Below are 21,671 nucleotides of genomic sequence, written 5' to 3'. Positions count from 1 at the left end.
ATTGTCACAAAACCCCTTCCCTGAGGGGGTGACACCGTGGGGGCGGCTTCCCCTCTGCTCCTTTCATTAACGATTTCCGTTTGACTCATGAGAAACGGGGCCCCAGCACCATTTCCCCCTACCTGCCTTGCCCTTCTTGGGTGGGAGCCGGGTCCTGGCTGCGTCTCCTAGCCCGGGGCGGGCGCGCGGGGCCCAGGTGCTCTCTCCCCCGTGTCCGGCCGAGGTGCAGAGCGGTGCCGCAGTGCCGGAGCGGCGGTGGGGGGAAAGGCGGCCGATGGTGACGCGGGGCTGGCCTGAGCCCGTGGCCCCTGCGTGCAAGGGCAGCTCTTTACCGTTAGCTCGGAGCAAAGAGCAGAGCTGGGTGCCCGCAGCCTCTGTCAATATTTGCCTGCTCGGTGGGGGCCGTGCGGCTGCCCCGAGCTCGGCATTGGCCCTTCCCCAGCTCCCAGGGCTTCACCTTCCTGGAAGGGGCTGGAGCTGGCGCAGGGGTTTCCTGTAAGCGCTGATAAGCCCGGGCAGGAAGGCGCGATGCCTCCCGCTGTTTGTTCTTCAGAAAGGCAGCGCAGGGAGGGCGCACATCAAAATAAACACAGGCAGCGGCATCCCCACGGTGGTGAGGGGCAGGGGGACCGTGGGCTGGGGGGACGCGGGAGCAGGGGCCCGGCTGCAGCTGCCCCCGCGGGGCCGGGGCTGCCGGCGCGGTCACAGGACGCGAGCACGGGACCGGCAGGAGGAAGCACAGGCTGCTGCAACCCCGGGAGCGTGGGGACAGGCCGTGGTGGCCAAACGCCCGGTGCAGGAATAGGGAAGAGGCCGTGGGCTGCCCGCGTGGGCTCGCCTGGGACTGGCACGGCGGCTGCTGGGGCTCTGCCACGATCCAGGGGCTGCTCCGGGGCCAGGGCTCGGGCTCCCGGCTCTGCTGCCTGTGCCCAGGCGCGTCCGTGTGTCCGTCTCGGTTTTCCCGCTGCCGCCAGGCTCTGGGAGGCCCCCGGGAGCGCGGCCGAGGCATCATCGGTCCTGGGCGGCTCTAGAGCAAAATCCCCTTGTGGCAGGAGCGAAAGAGGAATTGCCGGGGGCCGGCGGTGCTGGTGCGTCACTGTCCAGCAGCGCATCGCGGGTTGGGAAGCGGACGAGGCCGGGAGCCGGGACCGGCCCGAGCATCACCGCCGGCCCTGCGCAGAGCCCTGAGTGCTCATCACGCCTGTGCTTCCCTTCCTGGGCGCGGGAAGGCTCTGTGCTGCCGGGGCAAAGAGCAGGGGGCTCACGGGCTGCTGTGTCGGGGCACCCCGGCTGCGCTGGCAGAGCTGCATGGCCCCCGGGCGCAGAGCTGCCGCCGGCGCTTTCTAGGAATCGGTGCTTGCCCAAGCCGCGCGGGAGGAAGCTGCCGCCCCCGCGCCGCGGGGAGCCGGGCCGGCCCTGGCCGCATCCGGGGCCCCCGCGCGCCCCGGCCCCGGAGGGGCTCTGCCCCAGCCGCGGGAGCCGCCGAGCTCGGCCCGGCCCGGCCGTCGCGGCCCCTTCACCCACAGTGCAGGCGGGGGACGGCGGGGAATGCAAACAGCCCACGTTTCAGAGCAAAAATAGAGTTTATTTCCGTTTTTTATAGTGTATAAAAAATACCATGTATTTCTCTGGGGCTAACCCAGCTGCAGTAATAAATACCAGTACAAAATACAGCGGGACGGAGCCCCTGCCAGGGCGCCGGCGGCCGCGCGGGCCCGGGAGTGCGGAGCCGAGCCGGGGCCGGGCGGACGCCGGGCTCGGGGGCCCGGACCGCGCCGCGGCCCCGCTCGCCAGGGCCGGGCCGTGAGCGGGGCGCCGCTCTCCCGGCCCTGGAAATGGGTGCGAATAAGTTAAACTGGGATAAATAGAGAGCGTTTAGCTCCAGGGGGGCAGCGCGGCTCCCCGGAGGCTGCTGCTTCGGCATCTTGCACCGACTGCGGGTCGAGAGCCTGGGGGCTCCTCCAGCCTCCCCTCCCGCCTGCTCTATACCTAATGGCTAATAAATATTAATTAATGTAAATATGCATAATACAAATAACACCCGTCAAAATCGTCCCTGCAGGGCTGTAAACCGGGCAGGGAGATGCTGCTCTGAAGCCTCTTCATCCCCGGACGGAGACGGTTTCCCCCTCGGCGCGGGGATGCTGAGGCAGGCAGCACCCGGCCAGGCGATGGGGAAACCGAGGCACGCGCAGCCGCCGGGCCTGGGCCCAGCTCCCGATCCTCGTAGCAGAGATACGCTTTTGTTTAAATATTAAACAAGGCTGATGCTGCGCACAGCTACCCGTGCGCGGACGGCACCCCGGGGCAGACCTGGGCCAGCTCCTCCATGTTAAATAGCGATAAATATTAAATAAGCGGAAAAGCCGGGCTGTCCCGGGGAGGGGGGCGCGGGGCGGCGCGGGGTGGCCCCGGCGAGCGGCAGGGAGCCCGCGGCCCGGCCTGGCTCCGCGCCGCCGGGCGTCAGAGCCGGGCCAGGTGCCGCAGCGCCCGGTACGCCGTCTCCAGGAACCGCTGGAAGTTGGCCAGGATGAAGAAGCCGCCGACCTGGTGGTGGAAGGGGGAGGAGAAGGCGGGGAGGGCGCCCCGCTCCTCGGCGGGGTACGTCACCGTGGCCAGGCCCAGGTCCTCCATCTAGAGCGGGGCAGGGGGACGCGTCAGAGGGGTCCTCGGACCGGAGGCGTCCGGAGAGCTGGCGTGAGCCCTGGCACCCCCTGCCTCTGCCCGGGGACGCGGTGCCACCCGGGGTGCCGAGCCCCATGTCCTCCCCGGGGGTGCCACCCGGGGTGCAGAGCCCCACGTCCTCCCTAGGGTGCCATGTGGGGTGCAGAGCCCCACGTCCTCCCCGGGGTGCCACCCAGGGTGCAGAGCCCCTCGTCCTCCCCAGGGCGCTGAGCCCCACCGCATCCCCGCCGTCCCCGGCTGCTCCTCACCTGCTGCTGGATGTTGGAGGAGAGGTTGGCGGCGTCGAGCTGCAGCGTCTCCACGAGGCCGGCGTGGGCGGGCAGCAGCTCGCGGACGGAGGCCAGGGAGCCGTGGTAGGCCTGGAGCCCCTCGCGGATCTGGCCGAAGCAGTCTTCCTGCGGGGATACGGCTGGGGTCAGCGGGGCCCGGCTGGGACCGGGGCCACCGCGGCGCCAGCGAGGGACCACTTTCGGCTTGGGGCAGCCAGAAGCGGTGGCAAAGCCGGCCGAGCAGCGGGGAACCGGCCGGGCTGAGACCGGCCAGCTCGTGACATGGGTGGTCCCCCGCGGCGCACTCACCGCCTGGAAGGTCCGGCTGTGGCACTTCTCCAGAGGGGCGTGGGTGATGTCCAGGTCCTGCCGCACCAGCAGCAGCTCTTCCTCCTCGCACAGCTGGAAGGTGTCGCACTGCGGCCGAGGAGGGGAGGGCGTCAGGGCGGCCGGAGCGGCGCGGGACCCCCGCTCCGCAGCCCTCCCCTGGCCGGACGAGCGCGGGCAGGGGAAGGTCACCTTATCCGTGACCCGGCGGCGCGGGTCCCCGGCGCTGCGCGGCCCCCGCGGTGCCGGCACTCACCACGGCGCGCTGCAGCGCGGCCACGTCCCCCTTGATCTTGCGGGTGAACTCGAGGTTTTTGCGCAGGAAGAGCTGGAAGTCCTGGTCGCCCGAGAACTCGGGCAGCGGCGCCCCGTGCAGCGCCCGCCACAGCGCCGCGCCCAGCACCGCCGCCAGCACGCCTGCGGGAGAGCGGCTGGCTCAGCGCCCGCCCGGGCGCCGCGCGTTTGGCCCCCAGCGCCGCAGGCAAGGCGCAAAGATGCCCCGGAAAGGAGGGCGGGCGGCTGCGCCCTCCCCGCGCCCCGCCAGCCCGCCGGTGCCAGCGTGTGCGGGGCCCTAGGGCGGTAGGGGTGCTCTGGGTGCTGGAGCGTCCTGGGTGTTGGGGTGCTGGGTGATGCAGGTGCTCGGGGTGCTGGATGCGGGGTGCTGGGGTGCTACAGGTGCTCGGGGCGTGCTGGGTGCAGGGTGCTATCGGTGCTGGGGTGCACCGGGCGCAGGGTGCACTGGGTGCTGGGGGTACTCACGGGTGAGGGAGCACATGGCGGTGGGCATCTCGGCGTCTCCTCCTCTCTGCAAGTGCTGCCCGGGCCGGCACAGCTCGCTCCTGCCCTGGCTCTGCGCGGCCTCATCGATTAGGGCATTTTATAGACGGCTCCGGGGATTCACACTGATGTGGCAACAGTGCTGATTGCCTCATTGTCTTAATCACCGATATGCAAATCCTGGGAGCTGGGCGCTCCCGGCCGGCCGGCCCGCGCCGCGGCTCGGGGGCTTTCCTGGCCCCCCGCCAGCCTGGTGCCGCTCCGTGCCGCAGGCACCCACCGGCCAGCCCAGGCGCCTGGGGCCGGCGGCTCTGGGCCGCGTGTTGGTGACTGATTAACTCGCCCACGGGGCTCCCGCCGTCTCAGGTGCCCGGTGCCGCTGGACCGCGGCCCAGGGCGGCTCGGAGCGGAGCCGGCGGCTTGGCGCAGCCTCGTCACCCGCCTCGTGCAGCCCCTGCCCGAGCGGCCGCCCCTCCGGCTCCGGCTCCGCCGGGCGCCCGAGCCCCTCGCCCCGGCGTCAGGGCGGGCGAGACCCCACAGCCCAGCCCCGGCAGGAGCCGGCCCTTCGCGGACGTGGCTGCCAGAGAAGCCCCGGGCGGCCGTGGCCCCGGAGCGAGCCCGGCTGCTCCCTGCCCTCCGGCTGCCCCGCTGCTCTGACGTGGGATTTTGGCTCCGGCCGGGTCCCACAAGTGCTTCCCGGGTTATTTGCTGTCTCGGTGCCAGCTGGGTCGGCTCCTGCCCAGCACGGGCCGGCTGGGACGCGGGGCAGCACCCGGGAAAGGGGCTGGTGGGATCCTGGCACCCAGGATTGCGGGGGGGGGGGCATCGCTCCTGCGCCACCGCCCTGCCACAGGGCCCCAGTCCCGTCCCTTCCCTCCCCCAGGCTGCAGGGGACGGGAACCCCCGGCCTCAGGCGCCGGGACCCTCGCTGCCCGCACCGGGCTGGGCCGACTCGTGAGCCGCGCTGCCCGCCACCACAGAGCCCCAAGCCCTTGGAGCCGCTCCAGCCTCCGGCTAGGTGAAAGGAAACACCTGGAAAGGCACAGCCCAGCTGTGAACACCACCCAGAGCCTTGCCCGGCATGAGGCAGGTGTTAACTCTTAAACCTAATGATAACTTTCCCCTCCCAGGGCCTGGAAGTACCATGTGTGCTGCCCTCAGGCTGTGTGAAAGCACCTCAGCAGTGGAGCCTGTTTGTGGGATTTTCCTGGGAGAAATTTGCCCCTCCTGGCTCTGCCTTTTCCCTCCCCGGAGCCAGGGGCAGCCGGGGCCCATCCAGATTAGGGCCCCCATGGAAAGGGGAGAGTGTGACCTGCTGGCACGCCCCTGGCATCACCCTTTTCCCCAGAGCTGAGCGGAGCTGCCATCTCAGCAGGTTGGTGCTTTCAGGAATCGGGGCTGTTGCGGTTTGGGGGGGGGGGCGTGAATCAGAGCCAAGTGGGGCCGAAAGCCCGGGTTGGCTTTCTGAGGAAGGAAGTGGTGTCCGAACTCGAAACCTGTGGGTGGCGAGGCGCGGGCGGGAGCGCTGGGCCAGCACAATTCGCCCGGGGCCGGAGCTGCCCCGGCCCGGCTGCGGGGACTGCCCCGGGCGCCCGCCCCGCTGCGGTTCTGCCTCGTGGCTGCCCTTCCCCTCCGCGGCCTCGCCCGGGGACCCTCCGGCCCCTCCGCCAGCTGCAAGGAAGCGAGCGTTTCCGAGGTGTCCCGAGTGCCGGATGCAGCAGCTACATCGAGCCGGGGCTGTCCCCTTCCCTGCTCCATCCCAGCTGGCAGGGTCTGACCTGTGGCTCCACTGATGTTCCCAGGGGACGGACAAGCCGTATCCGTTGCCCTGGGGCTGCCCCGTTTCTGACCCCCGTGGCCCTTGGCCACCAGCCCAGCTTGGGAGTGCCGGGAGATTCCCAGATTTCCCCAGAGGATGAGCCCAGCTGCCAGCAGGACCCCGCTGGGCCGCTGCATGTCCCCCAGTCCCCATCGCTCCCCCGAGGGGCGCAGAGACTCCAAGCGCGGCAGGGCTGGGTCTGGCACCCGGGCGCAAACCCCTTGGAGGGATGGGGCAGATCCTGGGGGGTCCCTTGCTCCCTGGGCCAGCACCTATGGGGCTGGGAGGGCTGCGGGGCACCAAGAGGGTCCTGCTTGGAGCAGACCTGGTGTCTTTCCCGGCAGGCAGGAGGGGGATGTGGGGCTCAGCCCCTTCCCGCCCAGGCAGCGCTGCTGTGTGCTTGCTGTGTACACAGGCTGCCGGGCAGGCTGCTAATCCTGGTAATCCCTGCCCTGGCCTTCGTTTGCAGCTCCAGAACAAAGCAGCTTTTGGGGAAACAGGATCCTGGCGGCTGGTGTCTGTCAGCACGGCTGAGGCACTCCCAGCACCAGCCCCACTGCTGGCAGCGTGCCACAGGCACCCACACTCAGCTCAGCCCCCAGCTGTGCACCACGTCGGGCCAATGCTGCTGGGCCGTGCACCCTGGGGCCCCTGTCCCCACCTCCTGGGGCCTCAGCGCAGCCAGGATGCGTCCACAGCCCAGCTCCAGGGATCGGATCCTGCTGGGACTGGCGGTGCCTTGACCACACAGCTCCACCTGTCAGCTTCAGGCCTGGAGGTTTGTGTGGGCTGGAGCCAGTCCCAGCTCTGGGCTGGAGCAGGAGTATCTGGGCACCAGCAGCACTCCAGGTACCCCCACGGCCATCCAGAGCAGCCCACAGCTGCTTTTCCAGGCCTCTGATGGCCCTGGCCAGCCCCATGCTTGCTCACAGACTTGAGAACAAACTCACAGCCAGAACAGAGCAGGCTGGTGTTTTTCCAACTTTTATTTTAAAAGTCATAATTGAAGCTTAACAAAGCCTGACCCCATTATTGTTGTGAGAGCCGGGGGCAACTGCAGTCCCCGTGGAGCCCTTCTACCGACCCCCGCCCACCCCAGCCCCGCTTCCCGTGGAGCTCCCAATTCATGGGCCCTTGCGTGCCTCCGCGTGGGGCTCTGCAACGACTTCGACCACAAGCAACCTTAAAAGAACGTTTGTTTACTGGGGAAGGGGGTTCCCTCCGTGGGTGGTGAGGGCAACGAGAGAGCAGGGCCTGTGGCTGTGGGCCCAGGGAACCCACGTGTCCCCCTCCCCCGGTACAGACATGCAGGTATTTATAAAAGAAAGGCAGATCGGGGACCGGGGCCGCGTGAGGCAGCTCTGCTCAGACAGCATCTTCCCTAGGGACAAATAAAAAAAGTACGGCCAAGCCAGAGGGTCACGGGAAACCGTCATCATCGTCTTCTGCCATCTCCTTTGCAAACTCCAGGTCCTGCTGCTCACGCTCCCGGCGCTCCTGGAAAGTGAAGGCAGAAGTTAGCGGCCATGAGGGAGAGGATCCGGGTCCTTCCAATGGCCTTGGTGACTGCTGGGCTGCAGCATGAGCAAGCCTTCTGCCAGTACACAGCCAGCTGAGCCAGAGGGCAGCAGAGGCACGGATGAGGTCTCACCTCTGCAGATTCCAAGTCCTTGTTGTAAGATTTGGGCGGGAACCTCATGGCCTGGAAAAACAAGGGAGACAAGAAGCTGTGAGCAGAAAGAGGCCTCGACTCTGCCCTGTTGTCCCCTTCTGCCAGGCAGAAAGCCACTGCGTTCAAGCCAGCTCTGTCCCAGCCTTAGCTGGACCTCCTTTTCCCATCGGGGCTGAACCTGGGAAGGCAATAAGATGCCTGGGCCAGTTCTGGGAGGCTGATGGAGCCCTCTTCCCTCCAGCTCTGCAGAGAAGCCCTGTGATTCCCTGTGGACGTGCCTGAAGCCTCCCAGTGTGGCCCATTCACCTGATAGGGCAATCCCAGTGGCAAAGGCCCTGCCAGAGAATCAGCTGGAGACCAGCGTGAGGTGCCTGTGCTGCTGCGCTCACCTTGACAGACATGTTGTGGATGTCGAGGCAGAAAGAGATGCGCTGGTGAAATGCCAGCTGGGGCTCCCGGGTTGAGTAGATGTCGATCATTTCTTTTGACTGGACATAACCCTTCTCATGGTTAATGCTGGCCTCGATCACGCCATCCCGGATGGCCTGCAAGCCGGAGGGCACGTGGTCAGGGCACCCGCTGTCTCTGAGGGCTGAGGCAGCAGTTTAGCGCGAAGGGAGTTGGCTGCTGCAACAGGAGCGCTGGACTCGGGACACAGCGCACAGAGACGGGACATGGTGACCTAAGTGTCCCCAGGAAGGGAGTGTTGCAGAGATGGGCGGAAGCAGCCTGGCAGCAGTGCAAGGCCAGCTGCAAGAACCAGGAGCTGCAGACAGGTCCTGGGACCCAGAAGTCATACAGTCGTGTGAGATTTCATATGCAGCTACCTTGGCAACGATGAACTCTGCATCCTCCGGACTGTCCAGCTGTAGCTTCTGGGCGATATCAGCCAGGGAAATGCGAGAATAGGAGAGGCTGATCATACGGACACCTGAGACAAGAAGAAAGAGAACTGAGCCCGCTTTTGCCAGGCAGCCACAGTCCCAGGTGCACAAGGTGACACTCAGCTGCCCGCCAAGCCTGCAGCACCAGCTGTGACACAGCCCCCAAATACCAGAGCGGCAACCTCCTACCTGTCTTGATGACGTTGTGCCTCAAGCGAATGATCAGGGTGTAGGTCCCGTCGGCCTGGAACTTGTCCCCAAACTGATCGAGGACCTGGTTGAACTTGGCCAGGTTCCCAGTCCTGACGGCTGGAGCAGGCAGATGAAGGGGGAGAGAACGTGTAAATCGGGGAAGGATCTAAGGCCGAGGTGCTAGCAGGGAATGTGAGGCGGGGGCCTGACTCCCAGGCCTGCCATCCATTCCTCTTATGAGCTGAGAGGAGAACCCAGGTGTCCTGCGCCCAGCTGCTCAACAGCCTTTCAGGGACTGTGGACTCGCACTTCAGACTGGCACCAAGAGGAGTCTGGCAGCTGGGTCCCTTTGAGGCAAGAGGAGAGAAACCCCCATTGCTCACCACCCCCCCAAGGCTTCCCGCTCCCTTGAAGCACAAAACATGGTGCCAAGACATCACAGTGCCACGGCTCCCAAGAGGAGCCGAGCATGGGCAGGAACGGCCCGTCGTACCCTGAGTCAGGAGGAAGTAGGGCATGAGTGACCGCTTGAGAGAGGGCTGCCTGAACTGGAGCCTGTCCGGGATCTCCCCTAGCAGCAGTTCCACCACGATGAGCAGCTTGTGCACCTTAAGCAAAAAGAGACTATGAGTCCCCAGAGAGCCCAGGCTAAGGCTAAACCCTGCGGACAGCTTCCCCACAGGAGCAGAATGGAGGGAAGCCAGCAAGGTGGTGAGACCTACCCTGCCCCAACTGCGATCCACAACCAACAAGGAACCAACACCCCCGAGCGCTTGTGCGCTTCCCATGCTTGCTCACCGTCTGTTTGAAGCCAACAGCTGTGTGCTGTGGTGCCTTCCGCAGGGCATTCGTCATGGTCCTCCGCGCCTCTGAATACTCCAGCTGAATGGCCTTGATGCGCCCTGGGAGAGGGAGAGGGTTCACACGAGGCAGGAAGCGTTTGGAAAAGCCACCGAGTGAATCCAACTGGACCCACCTGGCTGGGGCTTTAAATTCAGAGTTGAAGCCCCAATGCCGACTGCTCAAACAGATTTTCTGGAGGACCAGAGACCCAAATCTCACATGCATCCTGATCTGCCAGTGGCATGCAGGACCCTCTGTATCTCACCTGTGTAATAGAGGTACCGTGCCCACTCGTTGTTGTTGGCCTGCTCAGGAAACACGGACTTGGAGACGAGCTTTTCTGCTTGGTCGTAGAGGTTGTAGTGAAGGTAGTTCCTCAGCAGCAGGTTCAGGAGGGTGGCCTGCCCGTCTGCATCGTGGCGCAGCGTGGCTGTCCGCAGCCGGGCATGCAGGAAGCTTCAGCGAAGGGAAAGTGCGCGTCAAGGAGGGGAGGAAAGAAATAGCCCGGCTCACCCAGACTCGCAGAGCCAAGCTCAGGGAGAGCCTGCACCCAGAACCATCGTGGAGGGCCAGTCCTACCTCCTGACCACATCAAGTTTATTCAGGAACTCATAGATGCGTGAGTGGTAATAATAACACTTAGCCACCACCAGGTCAAGGGCACGGCGGTTTTGGGAACTGATCTTCTGCATCAGGTCATCGGACACTTTCTGGGCCTGCAGGAGAGGAGCAGAGGTCAGAACAAATGAGCTGCTGCCCAGGAGGAGCTGGGAGACAGACAGGGCTGTGGGCTGCTTTGGCCAAGAGCTGCAGCAAACCCTGGAGGCGGCCTTCTGGCAGAGCCCTTCCAAAAACAGGTGAGGGAAAGAGAAAACTGTGGGGCAATGAGGCAGGCAGGCAGGCCGGCCACTGGGGCTCTCCAGTCCCAGGTCTTGGCCTGGTGCAGGAGTGCTGTGTGAAGAGCTCAGGTTTAGAGCGGGCAGCCTGGGGAATCTCACCTCTGGGTATCGCTTGCTGTTCATCAGGTAGATTACAAGAAGCAGCTGGAGGTAGGTCTCCACTTCTGGCAAGAGAGGGGCTGAAGCTGCCTTCCCCGTCCGTGGGCGAAACTGCAGCTCTGCTTCTGTGTCCATGGACTGCGGGGAGAGAGACACACACTGGGCCCCGGTCTCAGTCCACCACCGCCTTCCCAGAAGGGCCTCCATGGCCAGCACCCCTCACGCCTCTGCTGGCAGGAAGCGCCACAAGCGAGGCTGGTCCCCAGGCCTGCAGCCACCAGCGGCTCCACTGAGCGTGACACGCTGGAGCCAGCCAGAGCTGCTGGCAACACAGCCCCATCCCTGCTAGGGGCTGCAGTGACCTATCTGATTTCACGCCTGCTCCTGTCCAGCCAGACAGCGCATCTCCAACATCCCCAGGCCCTTGCCTTTCCTGATGTCCTTCTGCCCCGCAGCAGCACCCAGATGCTCCTCAGCGCAGCCCCTCCACAGCCAGTCGCCTCTCCCCATGCCCTGCAGCCTTACCTCCTCCAGGAAGCTGAGGAGGAAGTCGCGCATGGTGCTGTTGGAGGTGAAGAAGCCGTTGATGGCTTTGTGGAGCACGTTGGAGTTGAGTCGGCGGGACGTGGAGGGCAGAGCCCGCAAGGCACGCAGGACGTAGCGTGGCTCCTTCCCCGACACGGCCTTCTCAAGCTGCTTCACGTGCTCTTTGATATCTGTAGCAGCAAAGGGGATGTGGCGTTAGCGCACCATCTCCCAAAGCAAAGCGGAGACCAGAATCACAGCAGGTAAGAGGGCTGCTCCATCCTGTCACTACTGCGCCCATCTATCTCCACTGTACTCGTTGGATGCAGCTCCAGGAGAGACCCTGGGTGCGCAGCCTCCGTGGCTGATCCTCCTCTGAGCAGGAGGCTGGACGCCTCCAGAGGCCCCTTCCCACCTGAGCTATCCCTTGATCCATGATGGGCTCCATCCCTCCTTCATAGCCCCCCCCCCCAAGCTATCCACCACAGCTTTTCCCTAAATTCCTCCTTCCCCTGCCCTTGTCTGTCTGTCCCTACACCCCCTCACAGGGGCTCTCCAGAGGAACCCCCCCCGGCTCTCTTTCCCTTACAGGGATCCCCCTCACCTATTCCCCACAGCTCCCTTCCCCCACAGAGATCCCTGGTTCCCTTCTACTCGTAGTAACCCCCCCCCAGCTTCTCCCCTCCAGATGCACCCTACCCCACCTTCCTTCCCCTACAGGCACCCCCCAAAGCACTCCCCTACACAGACCCTCCCTCCCCAAAACTCACTACAGCTCCCCATGGTTCCCTTCCTCCCGCAGGGACCCCCCCCTACAACCCCCCTCTCCTATAGGGCCCTCCTTCCAACTACCTCCTGTTATGAAGACCCCCCATAGCTCCTCTGTCTCCTATATGGACCTCCCCCACCGCAAGAGACCCCCCCCAGCTACCTTCTGCCCCCATGGAGACCCCCCCCAACTACCGACCCCCCCCAGCTACCTTACCCCCCCTCCACAGAGACACCCCCCCCCGCGGCTACTTCCCCCCCGACCATCTCTCCTCGCAGAGACCCCCCCTCGGTTCCTCTCCGCTGCACCGCCCCCCCCACAATCCCCCCACCCCAGCTCAGCCCGGGGCCCCCTCACCCTCCAGCGTGATGGCGTCGAGTTCGCGCTGCGGCTGCCGATCCCCGGCCACCTCGGCCGCCGTCGCCGTCTCCTCCTGCATCTCCACGTCGGGGGGGGCGGGCGGCGGCCCGTCGGGGGGCGCCTTGGCCTTGTCGCCGCGGCGGCGGGACGCGCCCTCCTGCTTCATGGCCGGGCCGGCCGTGACACTGCAGCAACCGCGGGGCACGCCGGGAGCCGCCCAGGCGCGGCCAGCCGCGCGCCTACCGCCGCCAGGCCCGCGCGGTCGAGCGCCGAGCAGGCGAGCGACCTCCTCGCTCGGGTGGTGCCCGGCAGCCTCTCGGCTTCTGCCCCGCCCCGCCCGCTCGGGTGTTTCCGGCAGGCGCTCGGGTGATTTACGCCCGCCGCTCTGCGCATGCGCGCGTGTTTCCCGCCTGCCGCGCTGAGGCGAGGCGTGAGGAGCGTTAGCTGCCGGTGTCGCCGCCGCCTCCCGTTCCCCCGGCCCCGGCCGAGAGAGCGCTCCGTGCTCTTCCCCGTCCCTCTGAGCGGGCCCGGGGCCTAGCCCGAGCTCTGCTACCTCAGCTTGGGCTCCCGTTGAGCGCGCGGCCTGGTCCCCCGCAGCCGCCCAGGTAAGAGTTCTGGCCTAGCTGAGTGTCAGTCATTTTGGACCGTGTTATACGCGTGAATAAAAAATTGCCTTTAAGGACACCCAGATAGTTAGTAAGAAGTTATTCTTTTTATTCTTGTAAAAACAGTGAGGGCATTTGTTATGCTTGCTATGAAAAGAGTTAAATACCTAAACAATTTCACATCAGTTTTCTGAATTTTGTGGAAAGATGAGGCCAAGCCTCATGGGAAATTAGTTCTGAGATTTGGTTTTGGGCTTCTATAAGCAGATACCTTGCCTTAATACTCGGCTTTTCCCGCTCATTTAGAAGCAGCACTGAGCGCTTATAGATAACGTCTCGCCTAGACAGGAATGAAGCTTGGAGAGAGAAGCTAGCCTGTAGTGACAGACTTTCAAATACATCCTCAAGTCATTCCCTTTAAATCATGGGAAGAAAGGTGTAGTCTAGTCTGATTTACTCAGCAGATCTAGCACATATAAAGATGCATACAGGGCTGCTAGGGACGAGAAGGCTTCTTGCTTATATTCAGCAGATCCGTTTTTCTGAATCTTCACTCCACTCATCTCTAACATTGCGGTGGTTAATTTTTGTTCCTTCTCTTGTGAGAAGGAAAGCAGACTGGCATCCATGCTGAAACACCCTTCCATATCTTGTATGTCATGTCCCAAGATGCTCTTGACCTTCACAACAAGAAAAACAGCAAAATCAGTATTTTAAAACTCCCGTCAGTGCTGCAGTAAGGCTGTGCCAGCCATCACTGGAAGTCATTAAGTGAATAAATGACTTATGAAATGCTTTAACATCTTATAGGCACATTGAATAATACACATTTATACACAGCACTTTTCACCTGGAAAGATTACCGTATTCATGTACTCCAGTTTCTTGTGAATTAGTAATGACCCAGAAATCAAAACGCTATTGTGCTTGTAAATCTGGAGCCCAAGAAGCTAACAGATTCCACAGCAGCGTTCTCTTTCTCCCCTAACTGGTGATCAAGGGGATACTTGCAACTCTGGTAAACTCAAGTGACAAAGTACCTTTCTTTTCCAAAGAGAGAGGGAATATACCAGAAAATGATAGTCAGCTGCATCCAGTTTAATATTTATTATATCTGCAAAACACATGTTAGAAGACTTAGGCCTTCCTGTTTTGTGTGATTTCTCTCAAAGTGAGTGTTTTGATCCCTGTCGAGTTTGAAGCCTGTAGTGATTCTTCCTTCCCTTCTTCCCAATGTTACCTTAAGTTGTGATACTGCTACTTATACCATAATCTAAATGTTGCTTGAAATAAAGTAAAAAAAAACAACCCTGCATTTCGAGACAAGTAGATGATATGTGGTTTCTCACCAACTTAAGCTGTTGGAACACAATATCCTCTTCCAAGGACTCTAGCAATAGCAGCAGCTGATCCTCTGTTAACTCTGGAGAATTAAAACAGGTTTGTAGCCAAAAAAAAAAAACACACACACACACACACAAACAAACAAACAAACAAACCCAACCAAAAACGAACAATCAAAAAAACTCCACTGCTTTGTTTCAAAGACAACTGGCAAAATAATGAACATCAACTGTCAGTATGGAATGCTTGTTTGATCAAAAGTTCTTCAGACATTTTATGCTAAATTAATCATGCGGTCTCCCTGCAACATGAATGAAAGTAGTATTTTAATTTACATATGATGATAATATTGAATAGTAGAAATCATGGGGATGAGAGAGTTGAGGGGACATTGAAACCATGTCTTGTGGCAGCCTTAGGAAAAGAACCCCAGGATCGGTACTCGTTTCTGTAATTAATCTTCCCACCTTTACCTATGTTTTAATTCAAATTTCAAGCCCTCCTTTGCTTTGTTCGAGGATCCCTTTATATATGTGGTAATTCAGTATTATGCTCCTAGCAGTTACTGCACTGTGACCCTCAAAGTGTTGCGGAACAGCAGCTGTAATGGACAGGTCTGTGCTCTCGTCGAAACCTCCATTTTCCAGAATCTAAGAAATGATTTTAGGTAAGTTCTCTACAAATCTTTCACGCTCTGTAAATTTTTTGTATTCTATTAGCCTTGTAGACAGGAATGCTTTCAGACTATTTTGATGCTACTAGATTTCTTTATTAGAATGACCAGAGGACCTTACCATCTAAAGCATAAAGGGTGTAGTTAATTGCTCCTGCAAGCTTAAGGAGGAGATCTCCTGGAGTATCCTGTAAAGTGTGCAGCAGGTCTTTTAAGTCTGGGCTCTCTGTTTTCAGCTCACAATTATCAGTTTCATCAAGAACTGCTTCCACCTGGGAGGGATCAGAGAAAGAAATTTCAGAGTTTAAGAGAAGAGGCTGCTGGTAGTGCATTGCAATGTAACTACGGGAGTAGACATATATACAGTCATGTAATATGGGTTTCTTCTCCCTAAGCTATTTTTGAGGCTCTAATTGAGGCTTTAGTGAAGTATGACATTCACACTGGCTACAACTAAATACAGAATACTGGATTTAAATGATTTGTTGATACCTTCAGATAAAGAACTCTTCTGTGTTCTTAAATAAAAAAAAAAATCTCTAAAAGCTGAGATGAGGGAGGCCTGCTAAGCTATATGCGGGACATGTTTCCCCAGACCACTCTGTCCTGAGCACCTTCTCTCTTTTTTTTCTATGGTGATAAAGACCAGATGAATGTGCTGAGAGGAGTAATGTGGTTTGATAGTCATGGCATAGGAGATGACTCTTGGGAGCAGACATATGATAGTGGAGGTCTTTGTACCTACAAATTCTGGCAGTAAGAACAACTTTGCTTACTTTCTGGGTCAATTCTTGAAAGAGGTTTCTGTTTCTCATGACAGCTTTGATGGATTTTAAAAACGTGGCGTAGAGATCCACAGACAACATGGAGAAAATTTGATATTTTGCTTTAACTTCCTTCTCTAGAGCTCCTAATTTTCCATGCGAGAAGCCTGAAAACCAGGAAAGAGTTAAAAATATGTCACTTGTAAACTAGGGAATACTATAAGAGGTCCACTGGCATCCCTAAAATTAGAACGTGAAACATGTAGATTAATATTTGTGAAAGTAAATAATAGGTAATTTGAGTATACTTTATTATGGTCAGTTGTCATGGCTCAGGTGATGGACAGTAGCCTACAGTAAATGCATTGCTTTTGATGGTTTGTGTTTATGTTGAGAAATTTCAGCTTAGCCAAATGGGATAAAAGTAATGTAAATGAAAATATTAAAATACATTGCTTGCCATCAGATTCGAATACTTGTATATTATCTTCTCGGAAATGATGAATACCTGCAAGAGAATAAAAAGGGAATTGTTAATTTAGAAAATACTTAAGGTTGGATAATTTTTTAAAAGTTTTTTTTGAAGTTGGAAGATATTAGTATCCTGGTTCTGAAATCTCCTGTGCTAATTGCATTGCTTTTGATGGTTTGTGTTTATGCTGAGAAATTTCAGCTTAGCCACATGGATAAAAGTAATGCAAATGGAATCATTAAAATATATTGCTTGCCATCAGACACGAATGTTTGTATGTTTTCTTCTGGGAAATGATGAATACCTGCAAGAGAATAAAAAGGGAATTGTTAATTTAGAAAACACTTAAAGTTGGATTTTTTTTTATTTTTTTAAGTCTGAAGATATTAATATCCCAGTTATGAAATCTCCTGAGCTAGTTGTAGGTCAGATTGTGGTATGATTTCCACTGTTCTCCAATGCATCTGTCTTCTGCCCATTCATTTCTGAATTCAGTTGTCATTCTCAGACCTCATTCTCTCTTGCAATGTGCTTTATGTCAAGATTTGTAACTGCCCAACCGCATGTTAAAATATGAGCAAATTAAAATGACAATTTATATTCAGCAAGATCCATGTAGGTACACGAAGCACAGAGGATAGGGGGGCAAGGCAAAATGTAATCTCCAGAATCCTGCAGCAGGTTTCATGGATGTTCATCCTTTCTTTCTCTACCTGTCCAGGACTAGCCTCTTATGCCGGTCTTCCTATTGAAGGTTCAGCCACCCTGTTTTTTCCCAAGCTCTTTTATTCTGTAAGAAAAGAAGAACTTTTGCCCTCTGCACAGTCTTTCAACAGGAGTTGTCTTTGCAGTTTGTGAAATCTATGGTTGAGATTTCCTTACAAATTTGTTTCCTTACAAAACAAAGCATGACTGCACCTCTTTCCCAAGTAGCTCTTTTAACTTACTATATAGTGACTTTTCCCACTTTGTTTCTGCAGTTAATATTGCATACGTTCATTTTATTTTGCAAATGAGCTAAGGCGGGGGCCATTAGGCTGAATGATGTTTTAGAAAATGTTTTTGCTCTGCTGCATTGTTTCCTGAATAGAGGAATTGGAAGTTCCTGAAAGTTACTTACACCATGATCCATCTTCAATAGTCAGCTGCATTGTTCTGAATGCTATGGTGCAGCCTTTGGGTATAGTTATGCTGTGTTTGCAGCCTCTGCTGCCCTGGTCAATGAAAAATGAGTTAGTAGACCTGAATGGCACGCAGATGTTCTAAAAGGACTGGCTCCTGAAGTTAAAGACAAATCCAACCTGTGTGCTGAACTTGGCATAAAGTTGGGCCATGAAACTCCCTTCTGTCTTGTTGTATTCCTCATAGTTGGTCTCCTCTGAGGCTTGTATTGATTCATGAACCACATACAAATTCTGTTGCTTTTTCTTTAATTGTTTGATGAAGGAGTGATTCATATTGATTTTTCTGAAGGAGAAAAAGGATGCAATATCTCTGCTAAGCGTCTGTTCCTCTTATTTCCTCTTATTCTGTGAGTTATACCAAAAATACCTGCAGCCTGTTTAGAGACAAAGGCTTTATGCTTGTGTACTTTCTCCCATTATGTGAGTGTACATAAATGTCACAATGTGTAAAGGGCTTCTGTGGAAAAAAAAGATGGCAGAAAATGAAGTGCGGTTTCTGCTGTCCACAATGCATTTCCCTTCTGCATCTGACAGGGACCCTCAGGAAAGAAGTGGCAGAGGAGGCCGTATTCTGGCAGGCCACATAGGTGGTCTGTCCTGATTTGTGTGTTCCTTTCCAGGTATAAAACATGAGAAAAGATGGCTTGACTCACATTCAGGTGTTTCCACTTTCTTAAGAACAAAGAAATCTGTAAGCATTACAAACCTAGGAAAGGAGCCTTTACCACCGCTTTCTGGGCCTCAAGAAGTATGCATAGTTAGGGAAAATGTACGGTCTCAGGCTTTAATCTTGTTTTTGGCAGTTGAAAAACTATTGTGTGAACTGGCATAAGGTAAAAGAGTATGACCAAAGAGTGCAATCTCCATTCCTGTCTGCCTTACCTTTCTGTTTTTAGTGACTCAAGTTTTGCTACTGGTATGCTCTTCTTTTCCAGCTTGATGGACCCCTCTTTGGACCAGCGGGTAGACACTTCTGTGTTTGCAGAGTTAACAGGAAGGTGAAGTTTCCCTTCAACTCTGCCATCAACATGATGTGTGAATGTAACTTGGCTTGAATCTTGAACATCTTCAGCGGGAATGAGGAGTTCTGAAATAATTTGATGCGTTAGCTTAAACGTAATTACACAGACTCAGTATTATAACTCATGCACACAAGAAAGACCACAGAATCGTTTAGGTTGGAAGGGACCTCTGGAGATCATCTAGTCCAACCTCCCTGCTCAAGCAGGGTCCTCTAGAGCATATTGCCCAGGATCACATCCAGACGGGTTTTGAATATCTCCAGGGAAGGAGACTCCACTACCTCTCTGGGCAACCTGTTCCAATGCTCTGTCACCCTCACAGTGAAGAAGTTTTTTCTCAGGTTTAGGTGGAACTCCCTGTGGTTCAGAACTGTGGTTCAGGACTGTGGTTCCTCCTCAGTCCAGCTCAAGCCCCAGGGAAGCACAGGGGCACCATGCTGACCCAAGGAGAGCAATAACAGCACATAAAGGGGGCTGCAGGAGCCCTCGAAGTAGTGCATAAGAAATAACAATTGGGGGAGCAGAGGAACTGACTCGAGGCCCCACAACTCCCTGAGAAAAGGGCCATGCAATGATTTTGCAGATGCTGAAGCAGCTGTGCAGAGCACTGGGACACTTCTTGACACAGCAGTGTGTGCTTCTGTGGTTTGTGCCACCACGGGAAATGCTGCACCACCAAAGGCACAGCTGCAAGATCACGGCACCACCAGCAGCTGCACCCCAGAGAACCCCCGCTGGTAGTAGGTCCTCTAGACCACGCAGGGCGTGAACGGGGCTGGGCAAACTGCGGAGGATGGAGACGTAAGGAAGGGATTAGTGCTGCGTAGTGCCAATGGAGGGCAGGGGTGAAGCATTTTGGGCTGTGGCCCAAAAAAGGCCACTCAGCACTTGCTCAACAGCGTCAGGAGAGTGCATAGAGAAATATCAAGAGGATCTGGAGATCTAAAGAAAAGAGGAGCATCTAGAGAAATATAATGAGAAGATCTAGGCTGGGATCTGGGCAAAAAGAGAACATGGGATTCAGTGAAGATGGGACATGGTAGCCATTGAGAGAAAACAGGATGATCTAAATGTTTTGTCTATAGAAATTGTAAACTTAAGAATGATACATCTGCACATTACCTGTACTCGTTTTGTCTTCTCCGAGTAGCAACACATCATAGAGACTATACTCTGTTCTTAGGTAGCCAGGAGTTGGGCGGAATATGGTTTTTCCTTTTCTTCTAACTAGGCAGAGGGGTCTGAAATGTTCTTGGTCTAAGATACTGTAAACTGGAATCAGTTCTCCTTTTGGATCCATCTGCTTTGCTATGGTTTGGGTAACTTTTTTAAACATTCTGCTGCAGCTTGATAAAAGCTTGAACCGAAAGGAAGTGTACTTGTGCCTTAGGGAAGAGGTAAAGACAAATTAAGCAAAGTTACTTGAAATATGAATAGGAAGTTGTAGCAAAATATCTGGCACTTTTAATTATTGAGGACATTTCAGAAAGGATAATATCCAAAAACACCCACATTTGTACAAGGACATAATTTATCCAAGATTATTTACATGGAAGTTCTTGGAGAACTAGGAGTAGGAGTCATAGCTTGCAAATTAAGCTTGTTCAGGCTTATCCCATTTTGCCTTTTAATTTCCAGTCTTCACGTAGACTGTTTGTAGACTGAGAACACAGTTATTAGTTTCCGAGGGTACTGATCTTCAGCACTGGAGTCTATTACTACAGTTTCACTTAAGACATGTGTGCAGGTATATGAAACAAACAACACCATAATAATTTTCATTACTGGAACTGGACATGGCTGCCTACCTAGTATATCAGCTACTGTTGTCCTAAACATTTTCATCTCTAATAACTAATGTGTTCACCTCATGTAACATTAAAAAAAAAAGAGAGAGATTGAGCAATTTCCTGCCATGATGAACTAGCAGTTTGCAGAGGATGATTCTTAGTTCCTGTGTGAGTGCTACTTCTGCATTTTATCCCCTTATATCTTGAAGCCTGACAAACAAGAATGATTTATTTGGAAATGACAATGCTAAAGCATTAGAAAAGTGATTTTGCTGAAGTCTCACAGTGAGGAAGTGAAAGTGTTGAGAGCAGAATGACTTAAGGGTAAAGGTAGGCAAGATCAACATTTTGGGTGCATTTCATCTGTATCTATGCTAGCTCCTTATCCCCAAAAACATATGCGTTCCAACACAGCTACTTGGATACGTTCTAGTTCTCTACTTATGTCTCCCCCTCGAGGAAGCTGGATGTCTGAGAAGCAGAAAGGCAAACACTGCATGTCAGATAGTATCCTTGCGCAGCTTGTTATTTCTCAACTTTCAGTTTTGTTTCTTCATCCATCCAGTAACATTTGTAAGGCATGATGAAGAAAATCTTTGTTTTACAAATTAAAAAGGCTACTGTACTGATTGAGGAGAAAAGTGTGCAGGCTTTTCCCCCTCCTCTGCACCCTACTTTATCAGATTTTGTTAGAGAAAGGAAGAGAAGCTGATCCTTCCTTTATAGTTCAGATTAGCAATTCCCACCATACTGGCGGTGGGTGGGGAATCACTGCTCCCTTTGTCTTGCTTAATGTCCCTCAGCGGTCTGAAAAAACAGACTTAGTAAGTTTGATTTTCAAACTTGTAAAGATTGACACATCATGAAGGATGGAATATTGTATGAAATGATGGGGGAAGAAATAGTCCTACTCCATTCTGTGTTTAATGTGGGATCATTTTAGTAGTATGCAGAGGACTTGTTCTCTTGGCAGACTTCAAAAAAGATAAAACTAAGAAGCTACTCTTAACAGACAGTTTGGTCTACCCCTCTCCCATACTGAAAGCTCTTAAAAATTTACTTGCCTGTTTACAGCGTGAAGTGGCTTCTCTTCTCCTCTACTGTTGGTGCAAATGTGTATGGCAATCTGCTGTGCTTCCTAAGTGGTACGGCCTCTTAGAGCACCGGTTTGGGGAAATAGTTCAGATATCCGGAAGTATGTGCTATATTAGGGTAATTGGCTATTGTTTGCATAATTCTTCCTCCAAAAATTTATTTCTGTCATCAGTCTTAATTCCTTCCCTCAATCTGTGGCGTTCTGTCACGGGTCTGTTACAGCGGGTGCGGATAACCTTAAGTTGTTCCACAAATTAATTCTTCTTATATTGTAAGATTAGTTTCTTTTCTAATCTAATTTTCAGTTATATTACATTTTTTTTATCTATTAGGATGAGGAATAATGCATTACGGTTTAGGAGCATTTCACTAAATCTGTCAGAAATAACTAGGTGTGTTGTAGACAAGAGGGCAATGATATTATTTTACTGGGAGCACTTTTATTAACTAGCCACCTTATGTTGTTATCATTGAATTTAAATCTCTGGACACTGTCTGTGTGTTACAGGTATGAATGCTGTCATAAACAACTTCTTGGGGTTTTCTATAAGATTTTTATATAATTTCTACAGTTTGCTTTTAAAAGCCTGGACACCAGGTGT

General features: G+C 55.2%; 3 protein-coding genes across 4 annotated transcripts; all 3 read right to left on the bottom strand.

Annotated features, from left to right (window-relative positions):
* Window positions 1-1,564: 1,564 nt before the first annotated feature.
* Window positions 1,565-4,194, bottom strand: CSF3 (colony stimulating factor 3). The gene is made up of 5 exons (XM_068918903.1): window positions 4,041-4,194; window positions 3,538-3,698; window positions 3,264-3,371; window positions 2,934-3,080; window positions 1,565-2,634 (listed from the first exon to the last, which is right to left on the bottom strand). Exons 1-5 carry the CDS (start codon window positions 4,066-4,068, stop codon window positions 2,464-2,466), a joined length of 615 nt encoding a protein of 204 aa, XP_068775004.1. The 5' UTR covers window positions 4,069-4,194; the 3' UTR covers window positions 1,565-2,463.
* A 2,651-nt stretch (window positions 4,195-6,845) lies between these two features.
* PSMD3 (proteasome 26S subunit, non-ATPase 3) lies at window positions 6,846-12,447 on the bottom strand. The gene is made up of 12 exons (XM_068919325.1): window positions 12,118-12,447; window positions 10,992-11,182; window positions 10,467-10,604; window positions 10,048-10,184; window positions 9,734-9,924; window positions 9,424-9,527; window positions 9,119-9,233; window positions 8,623-8,742; window positions 8,377-8,480; window positions 7,939-8,094; window positions 7,529-7,579; window positions 6,846-7,374 (listed from the first exon to the last, which is right to left on the bottom strand). Exons 1-12 carry the CDS (start codon window positions 12,284-12,286, stop codon window positions 7,297-7,299), a joined length of 1,554 nt encoding a protein of 517 aa, XP_068775426.1. The 5' UTR covers window positions 12,287-12,447; the 3' UTR covers window positions 6,846-7,296.
* A 363-nt stretch (window positions 12,448-12,810) lies between these two features.
* GSDMA (gasdermin A) lies at window positions 12,811-21,176 on the bottom strand. Of its 2 annotated transcripts, none has more exons than XM_009673801.2 (11): window positions 21,039-21,176; window positions 19,307-19,569; window positions 18,045-18,249; window positions 17,280-17,445; window positions 17,099-17,192; window positions 16,235-16,282; window positions 15,958-16,014; window positions 15,519-15,673; window positions 14,864-15,014; window positions 14,075-14,148; window positions 12,811-13,405 (listed from the first exon to the last, which is right to left on the bottom strand). In XM_009673801.2, exons 2-11 carry the CDS (start codon window positions 19,518-19,520, stop codon window positions 13,169-13,171), a joined length of 1,401 nt encoding a protein of 466 aa, XP_009672096.1. In that variant the 5' UTR covers window positions 19,521-19,569; window positions 21,039-21,176; the 3' UTR covers window positions 12,811-13,168. The 2 variants fall into 2 exon arrangements, with proteins under 2 accessions (XP_009672096.1, XP_009672098.1); XM_009673803.2 differs by having other exon boundaries at window positions 15,967-16,014.
* Window positions 21,177-21,671: the final 495 nt, after the last annotated feature.

Source organism: Struthio camelus, chromosome 25 (assembly GCF_040807025.1).
Source record: "Struthio camelus isolate bStrCam1 chromosome 25, bStrCam1.hap1, whole genome shotgun sequence".
NCBI lineage: Eukaryota > Metazoa > Chordata > Aves > Struthioniformes > Struthionidae > Struthio > Struthio camelus.
This window is presented reverse-complemented; position numbering and strand designations above follow the sequence as displayed.